At 51.2% G+C, this 20642-nt stretch overlaps 1 protein-coding gene across 1 annotated transcript; it reads right to left on the bottom strand.

The window, feature by feature from the left end:
* Positions 1 to 1759: 1759 nt before the first annotated feature.
* Positions 1760 to 19571, bottom strand: E2F4 (E2F transcription factor 4). The gene is made up of 10 exons (XM_063141006.1): positions 19393 to 19571; positions 14743 to 14852; positions 11981 to 12142; positions 11108 to 11151; positions 10744 to 10805; positions 9941 to 10229; positions 8046 to 8237; positions 6060 to 6107; positions 4626 to 4670; positions 1760 to 3822 (listed from the first exon to the last, which is right to left on the bottom strand). The coding sequence occupies exons 1-10, from the start codon at positions 19519 to 19521 to the stop codon at positions 3707 to 3709; spliced, it is 1197 nt and encodes a 398-aa protein (XP_062997076.1). The 5' UTR covers positions 19522 to 19571; the 3' UTR covers positions 1760 to 3706.
* Between the last annotated feature and the right edge of the window lie 1071 nt (positions 19572 to 20642).

The following is a 20642-nucleotide window of genomic DNA, read 5'->3' as shown; positions in this document are numbered from 1 at the left end:
AGGAGGGCCAGGATCTCTTCGAGATCCTCCCAGAGTGCAGGACAGGGAATAACGGGCTCAAGTTAAAGGAAGCCAGATTCCAGCTGGACATCAGGAAAAACTTCCTGACTGTTGGAGCAGTACGACAATGGAATCAGTTGCCTGGTGAAGTTGTGGGCTCTTCCCACACTAGAGGCAGCTGGACAACCATCTGTCAGGGATGCTTTAGGTTGGATTCCTGCATTGAGCAGGGGGTTGGCCTTGTAGGCCCCTTCCAACTCTGCTATTCTATGATTCTATGATCTCCACCGTAACAGTTGCCAGTTTGCCTGAGGGAAAATAGGCAGGGACCCCCTGAGCCCACCCAGCAGGTGAATGCAGGGAGAGTGTTACTGCATCTTCTTGTTCACTCACTTGGACGGGGGCCGTGAACAGACGGAGACAGTAAAGATGCGGAGCAGCAGCTGGTAGAGGGGGTCCCTAGTGGCCCCTCTCTTTGTAAATCCCCTTCAATGCCAAACCCTGACCAAGAGCAGGACCTTTTCAGTGTTGGCTCCCAGGGTTGTGAAACACCTTTCCCCAAAAGGCCAAACTCCTTTCCAAGAGATGAAAACACTTTTTGGTGCTGCAGAGTTAGGTTTACTTGAATGAATTTATTTTTGTGATTGTGGAACACTACTTTGTGACCAGCCCTCTGCTCTATAAAGTGGCCTGTAAATTTTAAAGTTTTTTTCAGCAATGAAGACCCACCATGTTCAAGGCCCATTACTCCATCGAGCTCTGTGTTGGCTGCATTCAATCCAAGATTTCAAGTTTATGGGATCTACTTTGTTTTTTACTAGAAGCCCAAGATCCACCAACCAGACAGAGCCTGGTGCAAAAGAAATTTCACTTAGAACTAAAGAGGCTTACCTGGTGCCTACAATGTAGTCTTTTCACTGCCGGGTGGAGACATACACACACCTGGTCAGTGGCTTTATAAATTAAGATGAACATTTGGGCTACTTGCTTCAGCTGTTGAGTAGATAGCCTGCAACAGGTGTGATTTCCACCACCATCACAGCTTGCCCTCCCAGGTTGCCCGGGTCGCCTGCCACAAAAGCTGGCCTTACAACTATGCATCAGCGTTAGGTTAGAAACCTGAAAAGGTGGAGTGAATACAGGGTAGAAAAGCAGGAGAAACAGTCCTACAGCTGGAAGCTAAGCCTCTAGGAGCTGCCTTCCCGACGCCCATCTTTTCTGGCTGCTTTCTCCACCTCCATGGCTCTGAGGGGCATTGCAGAAATTAGGGCGCCTGCTCTTCCCTCTACCTCACCAGGAACGGCACACGGACTCTTGCAGGGGTGAACCCATGCGTAGGGGATACACACGCAAAAGTAGTTTGCTTCCCTTTTGTTCTGGCATCACGACCGCTGGATTATGGCATTAGGCAAAAAAAAAACCAAACACCAAGATGTCATAGCTCTAGCAGCACCTTTGCTCAAGCACTTAAAAATAGAGGTGTGGAAATCTCTAGAATTTCCTGTTAACATTTTAAGAATTTATTCAGGCCGACGTCTTCACGCATTTCATAGGCTAATCTGGGACTGGCTGAGACGACTTGAAAAAGAAACAAAAATAAGCAGGTCCTGCTGCTTTGGTAGACAGACGTTCCCCCGCCTTGGAACATCTGATGGTCAAATTCCTTAATGCAGCATTGCAAGATGGCCGCCTTGCAGCATCAGCTGTGTGTGTGCAGTGCATGAAAGGGCTTGTTCCAACTGGCTGACGGGAGACTAACTTTTGGAAAGGTTCTGTTTATTCACTCAGGAAAAAAACAACTGTACAAATATTACAGGCAAGTCTCTTGTTGCAAGAAAAGTATAAAAATAATCTTTATATACGAATCAATTTCCCCCCCATTGTACATTTCCTCTCTTTATCTTCTGTGGGACGTCACTGAACAGAGGGTGACAGGCAGACCGCAAAGGTGAGGAAGGGGCAGCCGCTCAACAAGGCCGCTCCTGACCACACGCAGAGGCCAGGGGACCAAGGCTAAAGAGCAAGCGGGGGAAGCCCTCTGGCTTCCTGGAGGTGTCTGTGTATAGCCGGTGCTAGAGAAGCCCAGGAATTTGCCCAGGGAGGACATCAGATGCTGTTCTAGGCATGAGCTCCCATGCTGGAGGCAATGGGAAGGAATTATGGCCCCCATTGCCCACCCAAAGGAACTTGAGCAGGGATATTTGGCTTGCTGCCCTCTGGTTGTTTTGGACTACTAATCCCAAAAACCGCAGCCAGTAGTGAGCAATGACGGAAGCTGCAGTCTAAACCCTCTAGAGAGTAGGCTGCCTACCGCTGAACTGGAGAATGTATTCAAGTATCCTTTGCCAGGCTCAGGAATAACTCAGATCAGCTCGCCCTGGCCAGGCATCCCACACCCCCATGACAAGCATCCCCTGCTTATATGGGTGGCTCCAAGGTGCCAGTTCATGTGAACCCACCTGCAGCCTTAAGCATGCTTGTCACCAAATCCCATGGAAATCAGGCGTTCAGACAAGCAGCACGGTTAGGGTTGGGATGCAAGACCGCTCCACCTTCAGGCTGAACCTCCCCGCCCCCCCCGCACCAGCCGCTCACCTTCTGGGGCCGTGAAATGTGCAAAGGTTAACGGCCAGAGGGCGCAAGTTAGGTATTGGCATCCGATAAAAGACAAGCACAGGCTGGAGGGCAGAAAGGAGGCGGGGATCAAGAGAAGTGCAAAGGTGGCACGGGGGGGGGGGGGGTCTCTCCTGCCCCGGGTTACGAAGGGCCCGGAAGGAAAGGGCCGAGGGGAGGCAAACAACGCTTGCTATTAGAAAGCAGGAAGGACGTGTCGTGTGCAGGACTCCGGAGACAAGTCGAGCCGCACGAACAGGATGGGCAACTCCATGCAACCGGCAGCCCCGCAAGTTTGGGACAATCTGTTTCTCAATCCCGACTCTTTGGAGGAAAGTGACTGTGCAAAACTGGCACCTTGTTTGTTTTCGCTTTCAACCTAGAAGGCTGGAGGAGAGGAGTTGGGCATCGTGTGCTTCACGTGTGCCTGGGCGGTCGCCGAGACGGGGAGGGGACCGGAGCGCGACATGTGGCTTCTAAGCACCTCTGCGGGCAATAAAACCAATAATCCATGGATTTGCTGAAATGCCCTCATCGCTTTCACCTCTCCCCCATCCCTCGCGTCAAAAGCGTGTGTAAGTTGCTAGAGAGAAAGAGAGAGGAGGGGACGCACGGGCCGTCTGAATGACACAGGCAGGCTTAAAAAGGCGGGCCGACACTAGCTTCTCCCTCCGCCCCCCCCGAGATGATTTGGCTGCAGTCCAACTCTCTTCTTCCTTTCAAAAAGATGCAAAGTGCCTCCAGCAGTGCAAGGAAGCCCCAGGAGGGCTCGTGGACGCGAGGAAGCTCTTTTGCCGTTCGAGAAGATCCGATAGCAGGCTTCCTTGAGAAGGAGGCCCAGGATCCAGTGAAAGGACAGCTGCGATGGAGCGGGATAAACCAGGGGAACGCCGCTGGTGCATCGTGGGAAGGAAGAGGCTGGTGAAGACCATCCCGCTTGGTTTACAGTCTAGACCACACCAGCTCGGTGTGTGTCACTCAAGCGCTGGCAGAAAAGGAATCCGGCAACAGAGGGACGGGGATTTCCCCCGAGACAGGTTGGTGGGTTGGTTTTAAAAAATCGGTATCCCAAAGTCCGTCCAGACTCCCGGAGTCAGAGGTTGAGGATCGGCACGTCGAAAAGGTCGCACACCCCTTCGCTCTCGTCCAGGTTGTAGATGTAGTCGTGGTCTCCAGGGGGCGGGGAGAGGCGAAGCAAAGGTGCGAACACTGCCACACACACACATACACACATGGGAAGAAGTATGGTTAGCCCGGCTGCACATTGTGCCTATACGCTGGCCACTCTGCCACTAAAACCAGCTTGTTTGTGTAGGTGGGGCTGGGGGAAGGGGGATGTTGATGCAAGGGGGGAGAAGGGGGAGCACATGTTGCAAATGCCTGATTCAAATCCCACCCACCCCGCATTTGTACCCAGAGTAAACTAAATTACGAGATCCAACCACAGACCTCCCATATAGTGAAGTTTGACCATGAAGATTCACCATTAAACATGGAACACAGAAGCCAGTTTTGATGTTGCAATAGATAAGCGGAAGTCAACCAACGTTGCTTGCCAACTAAAATTTGATTATTGCCAGGAAGATCTCCTTCCCGAAAGAGGCACGGTCTTGTCCCTGGACTGGCTGCTCCATCTCTGAAACGCAGCAGCAGGTGACCAGGGAAAACTCTCCCAGCTCTCATAGGTACCCTCACCCAAAAAACTGCAGAGTCAGGAGAGGATCCATGACAGTCAAGCAGAACCAGGATAAAAATGTGTAGCACGGAAGCGTGTCCTCTGGCTAACTTTCTTTGCTGTTTCTAAACGCAGGCAGAACGAAGCTATGTTTCGTTCCATAGGGCAACCCACCTTCGATCCGGTCCCAACCCACAAGCTAGAGTCTTCGCCCATTCCGTTACTTTCAGTGCAAGCAGAGCGCCGCAACCTGCAACACCCTGGTTTTCTAGCCATGGCCCTTGCCCAACCCGTATCCTGTCCCCAAAACTGGAAAGTAGCAAGAGCGGAGCCTTACCTTCAGAGGACATGAGTTCTTCGAGCAGCTCAGAATTCATGCATTCTGTAGGGAAAGAGGAGGAGATGTGAGAAAACACACTGGGTTTGGCTCCCCGGGCTGCAGCCTTGCTCTCCCCGTGTCATTCATCCACGGCACGGCCAGAGGCCTCAACCACATACAACCGACAGGATAGGCTTTGCAGGATGAACGTCCGAAAGGAGCAGCATCAGAAAGGAGCAGCTGACAAAGGGCAGTGCCGATTCATTTTTAGCCGCTGCTTCCTGCCCTGACACGGAGCCTGGCCTACACAGGCAGCACAATGAAGAAGTGGGAGAGACGGAAGCACTCCAGTGGCGTTGTGTGCAGAAAATCACATTTTTAAAAGCTCCCCTAACATTCAAAAAAACAACAACCCACCAACCCTGCAAGCAGAAAGCTAGCACAGCAGGCAGTGCCAGCACCAGGTTTTGGAGGGCTCCTAGACAAGGTCTCCTCCATGGGGCCCCTCTCTCCATGACTTTGCCTTCTCACCATCCCTGTCACCAGCAGCTATGGCTTCTCAGCCTTCCTCTCGTCATTGCTAGCTTTTGCTTGCTTGACGGACGGAGAGGCAGAGAGTAGGGAGGCATTGGCGTTTATTGCTCCTTCGTCTCACCCCCCCCCCCCCGGTCTGGGCCAGAGGAAGAGGCAAGTGAACAAGCAGGTTGCAATGGGGAAGAAAAGGAGCCCCTCTTAGGAGTTCTTGCCAGGGGCCCCCTGCAGAGCTGTGAGCCCTTCACAGGTGCCCAACCATGCCTACCCTTGACGCCAGCCCTGACAGCAGGCATAAATCTAAGCTGGGACATCTCTTCCTGTGCGAGCTGTTGTTTTCAACATGAGAAAGCATTTGAAACTCATTTCGGGGCAAACAATCAGTGCCACTTCAAACTCTAGCAGGGGCGCACCATTTACGGACGTAAAAATGAAACTAAAAAGCCACTGCTAAGTTTGCTGCGTGAAACAGAGCCACGTGAGTCAAGACAGGCCTCCTCTCTCCAGAGCGTCTGCCCGCTCTTGTGTTAGCAGCGGGGAGGTCACAGTTACATTCTGGAGGATCAAGGATCAAAGGAGATTAGGAGAACAACTGCTTATAAAGAAACGCCACCCACCAACACAGCAAATAATACTGCGCATGATAAACAGCGCGCCACAGACACCCTAGGTTCGGTGTAGGTAGCATCACGACCACCGCACAAATGCGCTCGCATGAGCTGCTATTCCACAAGTCTCCAGCAGAGGCCACTCTTGCCATGAGACAACATGCTCTCTCCAAACCGCCACACAGTAATGGCTTCTGCCAGCCAGCCCCCACACACACCCCCCCGAGCACATGGCGGAGACACATGGAAACCAAGCAGAACCGAGCCAGCAGAAGAAAACATGGTTCCACTCAAGGGACTTCCAACAACGCACCTCTGCTTGGATCGAACATCTCCGAAAGCTCTTTGGGAAGTTCCAGTACTGAAAAATAAGAAGAGACAATTCTGGCTTTCATGCTGCTCCTGAAATGGTGAAACCGATATGGTTTGCTCACCCCTGCTTGGGTAGCCTTGCCATCATCATCAGTTTCCCATGTTCCATGGAAGCGTGGCATAGTATCAGGCAAAAGGCCACACCTGCTAGCCAATTCAGTTATAAAAGCTTCTTCTATTAGGCACATACATACCCTATGAACAAGAAGTAGGCTTAGTTTAGCACTAGTTTAGCACTACCAAGTTCAAGCAAACACCCAGGAGGAGGAGATCGGAAACGTCAGCTACCTGGTTTAAACTAACCACAGTTTGTTGTTGCTGCATCTAAACCAAGAACTGTGGTTAATTTAAACTACAGTTTGTATTGGAACAATTCAGGATAAGACAGGATCTGACAGCAGCTGTTGCTGGGGGTGGGGAGCCTGCAGCCCTGCAATGGTGCTGAACTTCATCTCCCAACAGCCCCAGCCCTTATGACCAATGATCTAAAACAATGGGAACTGTGACCCTCCAGATGTTGACTGACCACAGGTATATTATTTGTCAAACAAATGAACCACTGTTAGTTTAAGCCAGATGCTTCCAAACTTCTCACAGCTGCGCTGGAATGAAGGAAAACCCAGGCTTGTATTCACTGCGATAATTATGGTTTTGCATTCTGTCTAAACCAGTCTGTGGTTTAGTATCCATCCCCACACCACAGAGAATCCTGGGTGGCGAAGGACCGGCAGAGAATCTCATTTCCCCTGCCCTGGCCCCTACAGTCGCTAGATTCCTTCTGAGAAGACAAGAACACTGAACTGGCATAAAACCAGATATAAATCTCCTCTCAAAATCACTCCCCGCAATATCCTAGAAATCCAATCTCACTTTCCTCCGCACTGCTGCCTTATGTTGCAGTTTGGGGAAGGAGTGACCTTCCCCAACTCCGTGGTCCACTTCATCTGGAGAGCACAACTCCCATCATCCCCCCCAGCCAACACAGATAACCTAGAGAAAGGTTTTTCCACTCAGGCAGACACTGAATGGAGTTTGTGGCTCATCGAATGAATGGAGCCCATTCAGTCGATCAAACATTTAAGCCACTGTGCCAATTCCTGTAATGTATTCCAATCACGGTGAAGTTTCAGAATCTTGATTTTCTCGTTTGCAGAAAACTGAAGTCCCTCGTAATCAGATTCCGAGGGTGCTTCTGGGAGTTCAAAACGCTAAGGTGCCATCCCAGTTTCAGTTGCAGCGTCATAGGTGAACCACATAAATAGCTTCAGTATACAAGAGCTGATGATCACTTTACTCCAGTCTCCTCTAAACTGCTGCCTTCCAGATGGTTTTGGACTTCAACTCCCATCAGCCCCAGGCAGCATGGTCAAGGGCCAGAAATGCTCAAAGTTATATGTAGGCCAAAACATCTGGAAGGCACCAGGTCAAGGGAAGCTGCGATCTTATCGCAAGGGAGAGAATGGATCCACATGGACCTCGATGAAGGAGCACGTGTGAAAGAGGTCTCCGCGCTCCTGTTTTAGAATCCCGGAAGAAGCAGGCCGCCATTTTGTCTTCCCCTCTGCTCTGGGGGAATGAGGAGCTGCCATGCAACAACTCGTCCAAATCTTGGGCAGCAGCTACCTTGGCTGATCAGCTAGGGGAGAATAGCAGCAGGATCAAACAAGCCACCGTGGCTTAACTGAGCCATGATGGCTTGTTTAAATTGGCAGGGTGTGCTGGGTGCCTTTAACCGACTTACACACCCGGGTGCAGCTTCTTGTGTTGTGTGAACCTGGGCGGCACGGCTTGTTCAAGGGGGAAGACAACCCCTTCAAAAAAAACCAACAGGCAACGCACACGGTTTTGAAAGAAGAGCTCGGCACCCCGGTTTCAGAAAGCTAGAATTAAGACACCCCCCCAAAGCCGAGAACAAAAGAAGACTCACTTTCTGTGGGATCGGGCTTGATTGGCTCAAAGGAGGTGGAGGGGCTGGGCAGGACGGAGCTGCTGTCTAGGAGGGCGGAGGACTGGAGGGGCTGCGTGTCCAGCCCAGCAGGAGGGCTAGCGGGCGCCGTCGAGGGCGTGAGGGGGTCCAACGCCCCGCTGCTTTTCGACTCTGCCGCTGAGATGCCACTGTCTGCAAAGCAGGGAGGGACAGAAGCACAGAGAACAGCCATTTTGAAACATCGCATGGATTCTACCCTGCATGAGCCGCCGACCAGTGGACGGCACTCATCCGGCAGACCTCTCAGGGCAGTCCCTGGGGTGCACGAATGCCAACCTGCACTCTTCCAGCCTCGGAAATATCACGAGCGCATGAAAAGAGATCCCGCTCCTGTCAAAAATCACTGCCTGGTCACCAGAAGACAGCTCTTACTCGCCACAGGCGACCACCCAGCGACTGCTTAGGGGCATGATTTACATGATCCTTCCAACTCCCGAGGTGACCGCTTTCCTCTTATGATGGGGCACAGAGATCTTGCGACTAGGTTGCATTCAGCAAGTCTGAGTAAGCAGATGCATGTGTGCCCTGAACTCAGTACTCTCCCCCCGCAAGGCATGTAGGGGAGATCTCCATCTTCCAGAGCGATCGCTGTCGTCTTCATGCTGAATGATCAGTTTCCCTTACTCGCTACGCACACCATTATGGCCTGGATCTCACACAGCTGGCAAACCTCTGGCTGGCCTGTATCATGCTAGATGACAGCTTGAGGGTGGGAAAGGGAGGCTCACATAACGGAACGCACTCCCGTTCAAGGAGACGACATCCCCTGCACACAGAAAACTAGCCAGTCATGGAGAAACCTAGGCAAGAACCCTTCTCCCCAGCCTGCCTGTTGTCTGGTATGGAAGAGCATCCCGTTACACAATCTCCCAACTCTTGAGCCCAGATGCAGATTTAATTGGGGAGAACCAAGCCTTCATGTCGAATATCAGACTTTTTTTTTTAAAAAAGCATACACAATTTAAAACTGTAGCTGTATTTTTCATTACAGTCCAGTATCTCAGAAACCAGAGCATTCTCCCGCAAACTGTAAACACTTCATCGGGGCGGGTGTCACGTCGAAGCGTTTCAGACAAAGCAAACAACCCACTGCGTGAACTTCTTACTCCTGGAATGCGGCTCAAGGAGTGGAAGACCGCAGCCCAGGCCTCAAGAAGAAGAAAAACGTACACACAGAGTGTAGGATGCAAAGTAAATATTTGTCTTAGGCAGGCCCTGCCTCCCTCCAACGCACGCACACAATCCTGTCACTTTCTGGTGCATTTGTGTTGTCAGAAAAGAGGAAAGGAGCAGCCTTTTGGGATGCCTGACGAGACTGACCATGGTTGGGGATCGAATGCAGCCTTCCTCTACCTTAGCCACCCCAGCTATATCTGAACAGCACCAACCGGTGCAGAATGTGGCGGTGGACGGCTTGTTAAAACTGGTACGGACCTCTGTAAACGTATCATTCCAGTCTGAGGCCTAAGTACCCTGCAGTTCACCAGCTGATCCGTTTTCTTAAAAATGTGCTTACACCGCTTTCCTACAAGCTCAGAATAGTTTACAGCAAAAGAAACAAACCAAAAAAAAAACCCCACCACATACATGAAAGAGCAGAGGGGGAAATAAATCCTCTCTTAAAGGCTTCGTTAAGTGAGAAGGTTTTTACAGCCGTTGGGGAAAAGATGCGAGGCTTCCTAACCTCGGCTGGGATGAGGTTCCGCACCTCCAGGGCCACCGCCATCCAAAGCTCTCGCATGGAAGGAAGAGGCAGCAAGGCCAGCTGGCTCTCCTTAAGTCGGCGAGCGGGCTGGCCTGGGGAGAGGTTAGGGAGGAGCTCCTCTCCGGCTCACCTGCGGAGCTGGTTGTTTCCTGCGCAGCAGAGATGTGGTCCTGCGTGCTGTTGAGGGCGGGGGCGGCAGGCGGGGTCGCGCTAGGAACGGAGGCCTCCTGGGAATGGGCGACGGGCGGCCTCTGGGGCTTAGAGGGAGTGACCGGCTGACACTGGATGAGGTCTTCAGGGGGCGGGACGGGAAGGACCACCGGAGGAGAGCTCCAGGCATCTTTATTGACCAGCAGGACGTCAATTGGGCCGCTTGTACTTTTCAGGTGGATCTGGTATTTCTTCTGGCCGTTCAAGCCCTACGGAGAGAGAGAGACAGTGGCGCTAAGTAATGCAGCTCTTTTAAAAGGGGGTCCCCGTCCTCTCCACCCCGCCCCAGGGAACGCCCCACTCCACCCCAGGGAGAGACAGAACTCCTTCACAACTTGTCGAGACTGAAAACCAGCTCCAACCCAGTCACACTTCGGGGAGGCAATAGTCCACTTTCTGGACGATTTCTCCTGGTGGAGCAGCGCCCCCAGGTTTCAGGCAGCCATTTTCTCCAGCCCTGCTGTGTAAGGTCCTTTTAAATAGAGGTGCTAGATTTTAAAGTAGGATTTTCAGCTGCGCCTCCCTAGCTGCAAGGAACCTGTGGCTGCCCAGATGTTTCACTCCAACTCCCATCGGAAGCCAGCCGGCTTGACCAAGGTCAGTCCCGATGGGAGAGCAGTCCCAGCAATATCCGGGGGGTACCAGGCTGCAGACCTCTGATCTAGGGCTACAGCAAAAAATCCCCCAGCGTTCCCTCTTTCGCTACCCACGTGCGCCACCTACCTCGGGGACAGGGACCTCTAGCTGAGTACCCGACGGGGCTCGGATGGCTAGCAACGTGTCGCCTGGAACGAGAGCACAAACACAGCATCCACTAAGCTCGGTTCAGAACAGAGCAGGGGCCACTGCAAGCCAAGTTCCCCCCCCACACACACACACACTCATTTCCCTTTTGTGCCCCAAACTGATCCTCCAATTATTGGGATCTCCCATATTCCCCTCTCCATTCGCTTGGAAATGAAAAGCAAGTTCTTCTGGGGAACCCAAATCCTTTCCAGAAGAATCTGCCAGGTTAGGGGGGCAGCGGAGGAAAGAGTTACGTCAAACAGGTGGGGACCCCAGCCAGAAGATGCCGCTCCATCCTCACCTGGAAAGCATTTGCAGAGGTCCTCATCAGTCACGTAGGCCAACGTTCCGGACGTTAAGAGAAAAGCCAAGCCGTGCCCAGAAGCAGCGAGATCATTCAACCAAAGAAATAAGAAGGAATGCTTCAAGATGTCTCAGAAGTTGCAAGAAGCTAAAATCAATGACTGGGTTCGCCAAACACATTAATCCACAATCAGTGGTTGAGTGTAGGCTGTTTGTTGAAACGTGGGTTCGCGTGTTGTCTGAACCCAGGACATTTTCTGCAGGGTGTCTCGTTAACCATGCAGCATGGCTTATTAGTCTCAAACCCTTGAAAACCCGTGGTTTGTTGTAGGGTTGTTCAGGGTGGTTAGGAAGCCACACTGCATGGTTAAGGCACCCTGTAGAAAATGCCATGGGTTCAGGCAACACGCTAACCCACGGTTCAGCAAACAACCTATGGTTCGCTAACAAGCCAGGTTCAGCCGCTGAGTGTGGGTTAGCGTGTTGTGCGAACAGCCCCAATGGCTCATTCCCAGGCTTCGCTACGGAGGCTGCCGCTTAAAATGTGTGCGTTTTTTCTCCCCGAGGGTGTATCCGTATAAAAGAGGCCTTTCTAGAACTGACAGGTTTGCTTATGAAACTGACACGGTCAGTTTCGCAAACACCAAATAAGGGGAAGAAAAGACTTCAAAGAAGGGATATGGTAAAGTTCAAGGAAAAGGACATCTAAGAGGAAGGATGCAGCCTTGCTGGCTGGGGAAGATGGAGCTGTAGTGTCAAAATGCCTGGAGGACACCTGGTTGGGGGAGGCAGCAACAGAGGGGAGAATGCAGGCCTCTAAGCCAAAGGGGCGGGGGAAGAGAAAGAGGGCCGCGGCGCACTCAAAGGATATCGGCTGTTCTGTACGTCGTCGGTGACGTTTTTGATGCTCTGCTGCACCCACATCTTCTGTTGCTCCAGGTCTCGCTCCCGCTGCTCCAAATCCTCAATCTCTGCCTTCAGCTCGATCAACTTGTGGGCAATTTCACGGGTGTTGCAGCCGGGGCCCACACCTCTGAAGGGAAGGAGAGGAGGCATGGGAAACAGAGCCATGGGGGCGGCCTCTTTCAGAGGGGGGATCAACACTACTGCTTTAAAGAGCTTTATAACAGTTTTGACAACTGTTGGGGCCCAGGATACACTGCCTATACAGGTTTCAAGGCGCTTTCAAAGCAGTAGTGTAGATCCCACAGAGTTTACCAAGAAGGGGGCCTGAGCATGTGAGGCACACAACGCAAAGGACTGCCCAGTCGTGCTAGGAGCCAAATCTTGCGCTCTTCCGCTTCAAGTCCAAGACCCTCCAAAGAGAAATGCATCTGGCGTCTCTCTCCAACACAGAGCGCATCACAGCAGTGCCCTGTGACTATAACTAGCACGTGGAGGACGATGGCAAGGTCTGCTTTCTCCAGACAGGGGCACAACTGGAACATCAGTCAAAGCTGATAAAAAGTACACCCGGTCAACGGCACAACGCTACTAGTCCTCATGGCTACACACTACCTCCAGTATCAGAGGTAGCACCTGTTGGTAGGGAACACAAGTGGGAGGGTGTGATTGTGCTCATGTGTCCTACAGGCCACAGGTTGGCCACTGTGGGGACACAATGCTGGAGGAGATGGACCCTTGGTCTGATCTGGCATGGCTCTTTGTGTGGTAGCTTCACTTGCCCTTCTGTCACTAACGCCAAGTCCGGGAGAACCTCCAAGTTGGGTACTTCATCTTTCAGGAGGGCGGCGACTGCATTCACTATTAGCAGCGCCAACCCTGCCAGCCACCCGACTTGGCCAACTCTCCATCCACAGGGCCTGCATCTTATCTGGGTTAAGCTTCAGTTTGTTAGCTCTCATCCAACACTGAGCTGCCTCCAGGAATCTATTCAAGACTTCTGCAGCCTCCTTAGGATCGTGGCGATGGAAATACAAGATGGAGCTACGTCTCATCAGCATACTGAACCTAAGAAGAGCCCCGCTGGATCAGATCAAGGGTCCATCTAGTCCAACATTCTGTTCACATAGTGGCCCACCCAAGGGAGACCCACAAGCAGGACACGAGTGCAACAGCACCCTCCCACCCATGCTCCCCAGCAACTGGTATACATAGGCATCTTGCCTCTGATACTAGCTACCTCTAGTATCAGAGGCAAGATGCCTATGTATACCAGTTGCTGGGGAGCATGGTAGCGTATAGTCATCAGGACTAGTAGCTACTCATAGCCTTCTCCTCTGTGAATTTGTACACCTCAGTCCCACCTAAGGTGACCTGAGGTCTCCAACATGGTGCCTGCAGGCATCTATCTTGGCACCTCCCAGGCTACCTAATTCACTTGATTTCTTAAGATTTTTAAAAGAAATACAGGAGTTTGGCTTGCTGCAAAGTGAAGTGCTGCCCTCCAGTGCCATCTTGATTTGGGTTCAAAAGAATGGCTTTGTACTGTTGAGTTCAGACCGTTCCACTACCTTCCACTTAGATCCTCGAGGGCGGGGGATTCTTTTAGCCTCACCAGCTCGCCTTCTGGGAAATGAGTATGGTGTGGCCAGCCATGCCCACCATGGTAGCTGTTTTATAAATGGGAAAGCCCAGCACACACATACCCCATAGCAGCCATTTTGTGAGAGTGCCCATGACTCCCTCTCTCAACATTCCAAAAGGGTCCACTGGCCTACCTGTTTTGAAGACCACATAGCCCAAATCTCTGGGGGATCACAACCCTTCCCCCAACAGTTTCACAGTGAAAAGGCAAAGGTGACGAGATGGAGCCCTGAGGCTCCCAGAGGCTGCTAGTATCATACTGCCTTCATAGAAACCTATGGGGCGACCACAGTTAGAATACTGTGTACAGTTCTGGTCACCACACCTAAAAAAAAAGATATTATACAGCTGGAAAAAGTGCAGAAAAGGGCAACTGTGAAGGAAAGTTACAACAGCTGGGTTTGTTTAGCTTGGAAAAAAGGAGGTTTTTTCATAGTGATAGTGTACAAAATTATGCATGGTGTGGAGAATGCGGATAGGGAGACACTTTCCTCCCTCTCTCAAAATACTAGACCCCGGGGACATCCCATGAAGCTGATCAGAGGGAGATTCAGGACAGACGAAAGAACTTCTTCACGCAGCGCATAGTTAAATCATGGAATTCACTACCACACAAGCTATTTGGATGACTTTAAAAGGGGGTGGGATAAATTCCTGGCGGAGAAGGCTGTCGATGACTACTAGCCCGGATGGTTATGTGCTACTTCCAGTATCAGAGGCAGTATGCATATATGCACCAGCTGCTGGGGAACATGGGTGGGAGGGCGCTGTCGCACCACATCCTACTTTGTGGGTCCCTGGTCGACAGCTGGTTGGCCACCGTGTGAACAGAGTGCTGGACTGGATGGAACCTCGGCATTTCTGATGTTCTCATGCTAAAGGCCACTGAGTGGAGGGGAACAGGAGTCCCCCAGCACCACATTCACGTCGCCAGCCGCTCAAAGGCCACCTGCTCAAAGTGTGACACACAGAGGCGGGGACAGGCGGCATCTGCAGGCCTGAGAGTGCAAGCGCAGCCAACGCGCTACTAAGAAGGGAGCCTGGTTTCAGGATCTCTGTCCTACGTCACAAGTACCAGCCACTCACTTCCACTGAATGCTGTTCTTGGACTTCTTCTCGATCAGCCCAATGCCCTCGAGGACATTCGTAATGTCATAAATGCGCCGTTTCTGCCGCACCGCCAGGGTGTCCGCTGCCTGTGCGGGTAGCAAAAGGAAGAAAGAAAGGTTTTGCATCACTTCAAATGCACCGTTATGGTCTACCCCACCCATAAATATAATATCAGGACTGGCCGGCGAGATCACATTACGCCAGTCCTTTTACAACTCATTGGCTGCCAGTCCAGATCCGGGCCCGATTCAAAGTGCTGGTATTGACATTTAAAGCCCTAAAGGTTTGGGACCAGGTTATTTGAAGGAACGCCTCCTCCCATATGTACCTGCCCGGACCTTAAGATCATCTACAGGGGCCCTTCTCCGTGAGCCCCTGCCAAAGGAAGTGAGGCAGGTGGCTACTAGGAGGAGGGCTTTCTCCACGGTGGCACCCCGGTTGTGGAATGAGCTCCCCAGAGAGGTCCGCCTGGCGTCTACACTGTACTCCTTCCGTCGCCAGCTGAAGACCTTTTTATTCTCTCAGTAGTTTTAACACTTAATTTTAACTTAAATTTAAATTATACTGTTTTAACTCTGTATTTTAATCTTATATCAATTTTGCTGCGTGGTTTTTATCCTGGTTGTGCTTTTTATACTGTATTTTGTATTTGTGCTTTTAACCTGTTGGTTGTTTTATTATGGTTTTAATTTTTGTGAACCGCCCAGAGAGCTTCGGCTATTGGGCGGTATAAAAATGTAATAAATAAATAAATAAATAAAATATTACAAAGCAAAAAGCTGCCTCCAGCCTTTCTGTTCGTTACACAGAGCAGGAACGGGGAACATGTGGACAGCAACTCCCAGCATTCTTCACCACTGGCTAGGACTTTGGGGGAGGGGGTACATGTTTCCCACCACTGACATACAGGAACATGGCAGGTCTCTTGTTTTTATTGTCTTGAGGTTGGGAGAGAAATAATCAATTAAGCCTCTGGCGTTCTTAAATTCCAGAAGTGTAACATACAAAGTGGGCCCACGCTTGCTGACCTGAGAGTTTTGAGATGGGGTGCATGAGAATTTCATTCCTGTTTGCATAACATGCAAACACTTCCTGTTCGGAACCGCGAACGTGAGCTGGAGCAAAATTCTCAGGAAATGTTCGCAATTGCCAGAGCTCGCGTTCACGTTCAAAAGCACCCACTTGTGCAAGCGCCCACTTCCAAAAACCCTGCACCCGTGCAAGTGCGTACTTCCAAAAATGCACGTCCCCCTCCTCCCTTGCCCAAACTGCAGTTTCCTGTTAGCCGCAGTGGGAAAAGCGTGCATTTGGGCTGCATGGGGGTAAAAGTGCAATTTCTCTGTGTTTGAAAATGTGCATTTTTTGTGTTCGGGCGGGGACGACGACTCCAAGTTCAAACATTGCTCCTTCTCCTAGCCCTGGCTCCAGCTGGCCCTCAGGACTGTCTGATCTCACAGCAGATGAAGTGTGCGAACCTCAGCCAGAGTGCAGCAGTAATTTCTCAGCTTTTGAGAGCACACAATCCACACACTACACAGAAAGAGAGACAGTGTGGTGCAGTGGTTAGATCAGGACTGGGGTGACCCAAGTTCAAATTTCCACTCAGCCATGAACCTCATGAACTGGCCTTGGACCAGTCTCTTTCTCTCTGTCACTCTCTCTCTCACACACAAACATTCACACTCAGCCTAACATACCGTTGGGAGGTTGGGAGAGAACTCTATAGACCCCTCTGAGCTCTTTGGAGGAAGGACAGGATATAAACATAATAATGTGAAATCAAGTTCTGTAACACATAAGGTGGCTTCCCATCCATGACTTCAAAGGGTCTATTCATCAGTTGTTCACAACAGTCATGTTAATAGGAAAAACTAAGTCATCCTCTCAGAATACAACAGCTTAAAGTCATAAACTGAAACTGACAAGAGGAATAAAGAGTACTAGTAATAACTTCGCCCAGTACATCAATACTCCAACAGAGCTCATAGCTACAGGATGTTGTGAAGGCAACCAGCAAAACTACAATAAAGCAGGGCTGGGTGGAGGGTAGATCTCCAGATGTTTGGGGCCACTCCCAGCATTCCTGACCATCAAGCCATGCTGGTAGGGGCTTCTGGGAGATGAAGTCCAAAACACCTGGAGAACTACCTTCAGCCCACCCCTGCAGTAAAGGAGGCTGCCTTTGAACAAGTCCAGGCTATTCGTCTGTCTGGCCCAGTACAATCCCACACTAGAGACCATCAACATGCAGTTGGACAGCTACCTGCCAGGCATGAGTTAACGTAGATTCCTGCACTGAGCAGGGGGTTGGATTCGATGACCTTATAGGCCCCTTCCAGCTCAACTATTCTATGATCCTTTTAACTGGAGGTTAACCTGGGATCTTCTGCATGCAAATCATGAGCTCCCACACGGAGCTACAGTCGAACAGATGCAGGGGAGTTCCATCAGTGTTTACCACCCACGGCAGCCCCCAGTCTCAATTTTCAGCAAACTCTGGAGACAAGCCAGAGGGAGATATCATTATCACACCCTTCTTGTGAACTTCTTGAAGGCATCCATCCTGCTGAACCACCTCGATTATTGGCCAGACTCAAACCTTCCAGGGCCTTCTGTGGTAAACCTTAAGGATGCTGTGCTCCGAAAAAGAAGTAAAAAAGGATGGCTCTGATGTGAAGTTGCCAACTTTGCTTTCATTACCAAGTCTGCTGCTACAGAACTTCGCCTCAACAAACCACAGGAGCAGATAATTCCCTACAGAAAGGAACTGTTGCTCTTCCAGGGTTTGATGATGACTATTGATCTTGCTATGCCAATTCATCCCCAGCAGTCGTCAGTCAAGAGCGGACCAGAACTATGCCTCTTGGACCTTGTTTTCATTTGATCAGATTCTGTTTTCATTTGTAGCACTGCATGGCAGTACTGCATCACTCACCACAATCTCTTGCGCCACTTAACTTTGGGTGTATAAATATGTGACAATTTCATGCATCTGAGGAAGCAGGCTTTGATCCACAAAAGCTCATGCCACAATAAATTAGTTCAGAGCACAACCCTATGCATGGCTACTCAGAAGTAAGCCCTGCTGAGTTCAATGCAGCTTACTCCCAGGTAGATGTGTACAGGAGTTTCCTTAGGTGCCAAAAGACTTAGTGTTCTTACTGAGAAAGGAGCAATGTGTCTACCCCTCTGGAGCGAACAAAGTATAAGGGTTGTCTCCATGAGACTGCAATCCTATGCACACTTACCTGAGAGCAAGTTCCACTGAGCCCAGGGGGACTTAGTTCTGAGCAAACATACATAAGACTGTGCTGTCAAGCCATCTCCAACCACCTGAGGCAGGAATCCAGCAGGAATGTTCAAGCCTTCCCACTGTTACTCCTTTCTGGAACAAAGGCCCTCAGATTGCCCTGGCTCACAGAAGACACCGCGTGTGAATTCAGCAACACCTCGCCAATGCTTTGCTAAAAAGCAGCCTGTGGTTCACAGGCATCCGAAGCTTCTTCCTGCCCACTGTTCAGCTCTAGATTCTCCATGTTGTGTCCTGGGCATGGCCTATCGCACTGCTACAAAGAATTTTTAACTGCAGAGTAGGGTGGTTTTTTGTTTTTTGTTTAAAGAGCTCCCTGCATTGCAGCGGAATGGAGTGAAGACTTCAGTTAAGGTTAAGCATTCCGGGCAAAACCAAGAACACCTGCAGTCCCTTTCACATAGATACGGCTGTTGCGGTAAAGTAGAAGCCCTTGGAACTTCTGAAGTTCTGTATTTCGGGTTTAAGTCAATTGCACCTGCAACTAAGATGTAGACAGACAGACAAGTTTGGTCTACAGCTCCGACACACACACACACACACACACCCAGGGGATCCTTTTGTCATGCGAATCCACTGTATCTCCCTGTTCGGTGGACCCTGAGCCATAGCAGGGCATGCTTCCTGAAAAATGCTTCACTGGTGCAGGGTGAAAGAGAAAAAAAGCTGCTCCTGCCGGCTGGAGGGAGGCAGAAGACAACAGCCAGGGGGAAAGCTAGACCCCTTAAATGGGGCTGCCCCCAACGTTCACCCATCCGAAGGGAGGACAGAGAGAAACTACTCATCCAGGACAGCCAGATCCCCAGCATGACCTATTTAATCAACCTCCCCCAAACCCAACCGCCCTCCAGCTGTGGACGGTGGGAGTTGTAGTCCACCGCATCTGAAAGATTGGGAATAAACTGTATTTAATTGACTGGGGCTGCCCCCCCCGGATAGATTACAACCCCTACCATCCACAACTATGGATTGGTGGGAGTTGTAGTCCGACACAACTGAAAGGTTAGGGGGAAACTGTATTTAACCGACTGGGGGGTGCTCCCCTACGATAGGGGAAGAAAGAGCCGGCACCGGGGACTCCCTCCGCCGCAAGAGGGGTCGGGCAGGGAGAGATGCTGAGCACGGCCGCCTCGCAGGGCCTGATCCTGCCCCACACGCCGTGAGACCGATCCTGGCCCCTCTCGCTTGCCTAAGAGGCGAAGGATCGCCGCTCCTTGAAGGGGCCAGCCGGGGGCCCGACCCAGCCTGAGGAGAAAACAGGCCCTTCCTCCTCCTCCTCCGGCCCCGATCCCTCCTCTCCTCCTCCTCCTCCTCACCAGCTTGAGGTCGAGCACGCCGTCCTTGGCCTCCTGCAGCAGCGACACGAACTTGGTGGTGAGCAGCCCCAGGCTCTTCTCGTGGCGGCTCGGGGCGCCCCCCGGGGGCTGCGGCCCGGACTCCGCCATTCGCCCGGCTCACAGCCGCCGCAGCCGGTGCCGATTGTGGGACTCCGGTGCGGCCCCCGCGCGATGCCCCCTCCGCCGCTTCCGGCCGCCGCAGGGCATGACGGGAGGGGGAGGAGAGACGGCTCCATCTTGAGAGGGAGGGCGGGGCGCCGCAACGCTCGCCCCGCCCCCTCCTTTCATGACGCCCCGCCCTGCTTCCCTCCCTCCAATCGGCTTTCCACCGGAGGGGAATCTCAAGTCCCGCAGCGACCCCTGCTGGCCAGGGGGTTGTAAAGGCTCTCTAAGAACATGAGTCACGCCGGATCAGACCCAGGGTTCATCCAGTCTAGTCCAGCATTCTGTTTACACGGTGGCCAACCAGCTGCCCATGGGAATCTTTCTTTGTGGGGGAGGGAGGGAGGACTGAAAGAAATCTATTGTCAAAGGAACACCCGATTAATATGTCGCCAGTAGAGTTTTGAATCCTAACTTTACTGAGCAACATGCATAAAACGCCTTGCACATTGGAATCTACATCTTTTAATAGATACAAAGTTTGATTGGTTTAAAACATTTCTTGGAGGTCTTCCAGGGCAGAATCCCTTCCAAGGAGGCTTAGTCGTTGGTTCCGGGAGTCTGGAGATCAGGGTTCTATTCCCCACTTGACTGGAATCTCACTGGGTGACTTTGGGCCAGTCACGGACTCTCAGCCCAACCTACCTCACAGGGTTGTTGTGAGGATAAAATGGAGAGGAGGAGGATTATGCATGCCTCTTTGGGTTCCTTGAAGAGAAGAGGCGGGATATAAATGTAATAAATTAATAAATACAGCTAAAATATTAGTTGACCTTTAGCCTCGGGAAATGGCTTCAGATTCCTGTTCACCAATGGACTGAAAAGAGATGGCCTTAGACAATTCACTTCAATCCCAGGATCAGCTTCCTATTTACAAAGTATGGATAACAGCCACGATCTGTTTCACAACAAGCAAAATAAATATTATAAAGCACTTTATACACATAAACAATACAGAGCTTTCTGAAATACAAGAAAAGTTTACAAACCCAACAATGCATTTATCCCTGAGCCTTTGCCTCCGCTTACACTGACACCCCAAAATCTCTTTGCCTGTTCACTTATCC

The sequence above is a fragment of the Elgaria multicarinata genome, chromosome 14, assembly GCF_023053635.1.
Source record: "Elgaria multicarinata webbii isolate HBS135686 ecotype San Diego chromosome 14, rElgMul1.1.pri, whole genome shotgun sequence".
Classification (NCBI taxonomy): Eukaryota; Metazoa; Chordata; class Lepidosauria; order Squamata; family Anguidae; genus Elgaria; species Elgaria multicarinata.
This window is presented reverse-complemented; position numbering and strand designations above follow the sequence as displayed.

Excerpts from the sequence above, each read along its gene's own strand:
- E2F4 (XM_063141006.1), bottom strand. The coding sequence starts at position 19,521 with ATGGCGGAGTCCGGGCCGCAGCCCCCGGGGGGCGCCCCGAGCCGCCAC. Across the intron at positions 10,230-10,743 it reads TAGAGGTCCCTGTCCCCGAG|GGCTTGAACGGCCAGAAGAA; the intron begins GTAGGTGGCGCA and ends CTCTCTCCGTAG. Across the intron at positions 3,823-4,625 it reads AGAACTCATGTCCTCTGAAG|TGTTCGCACCTTTGCTTCGC; the intron begins GTAAGGCTCCGC and ends TGTGTGTGGCAG.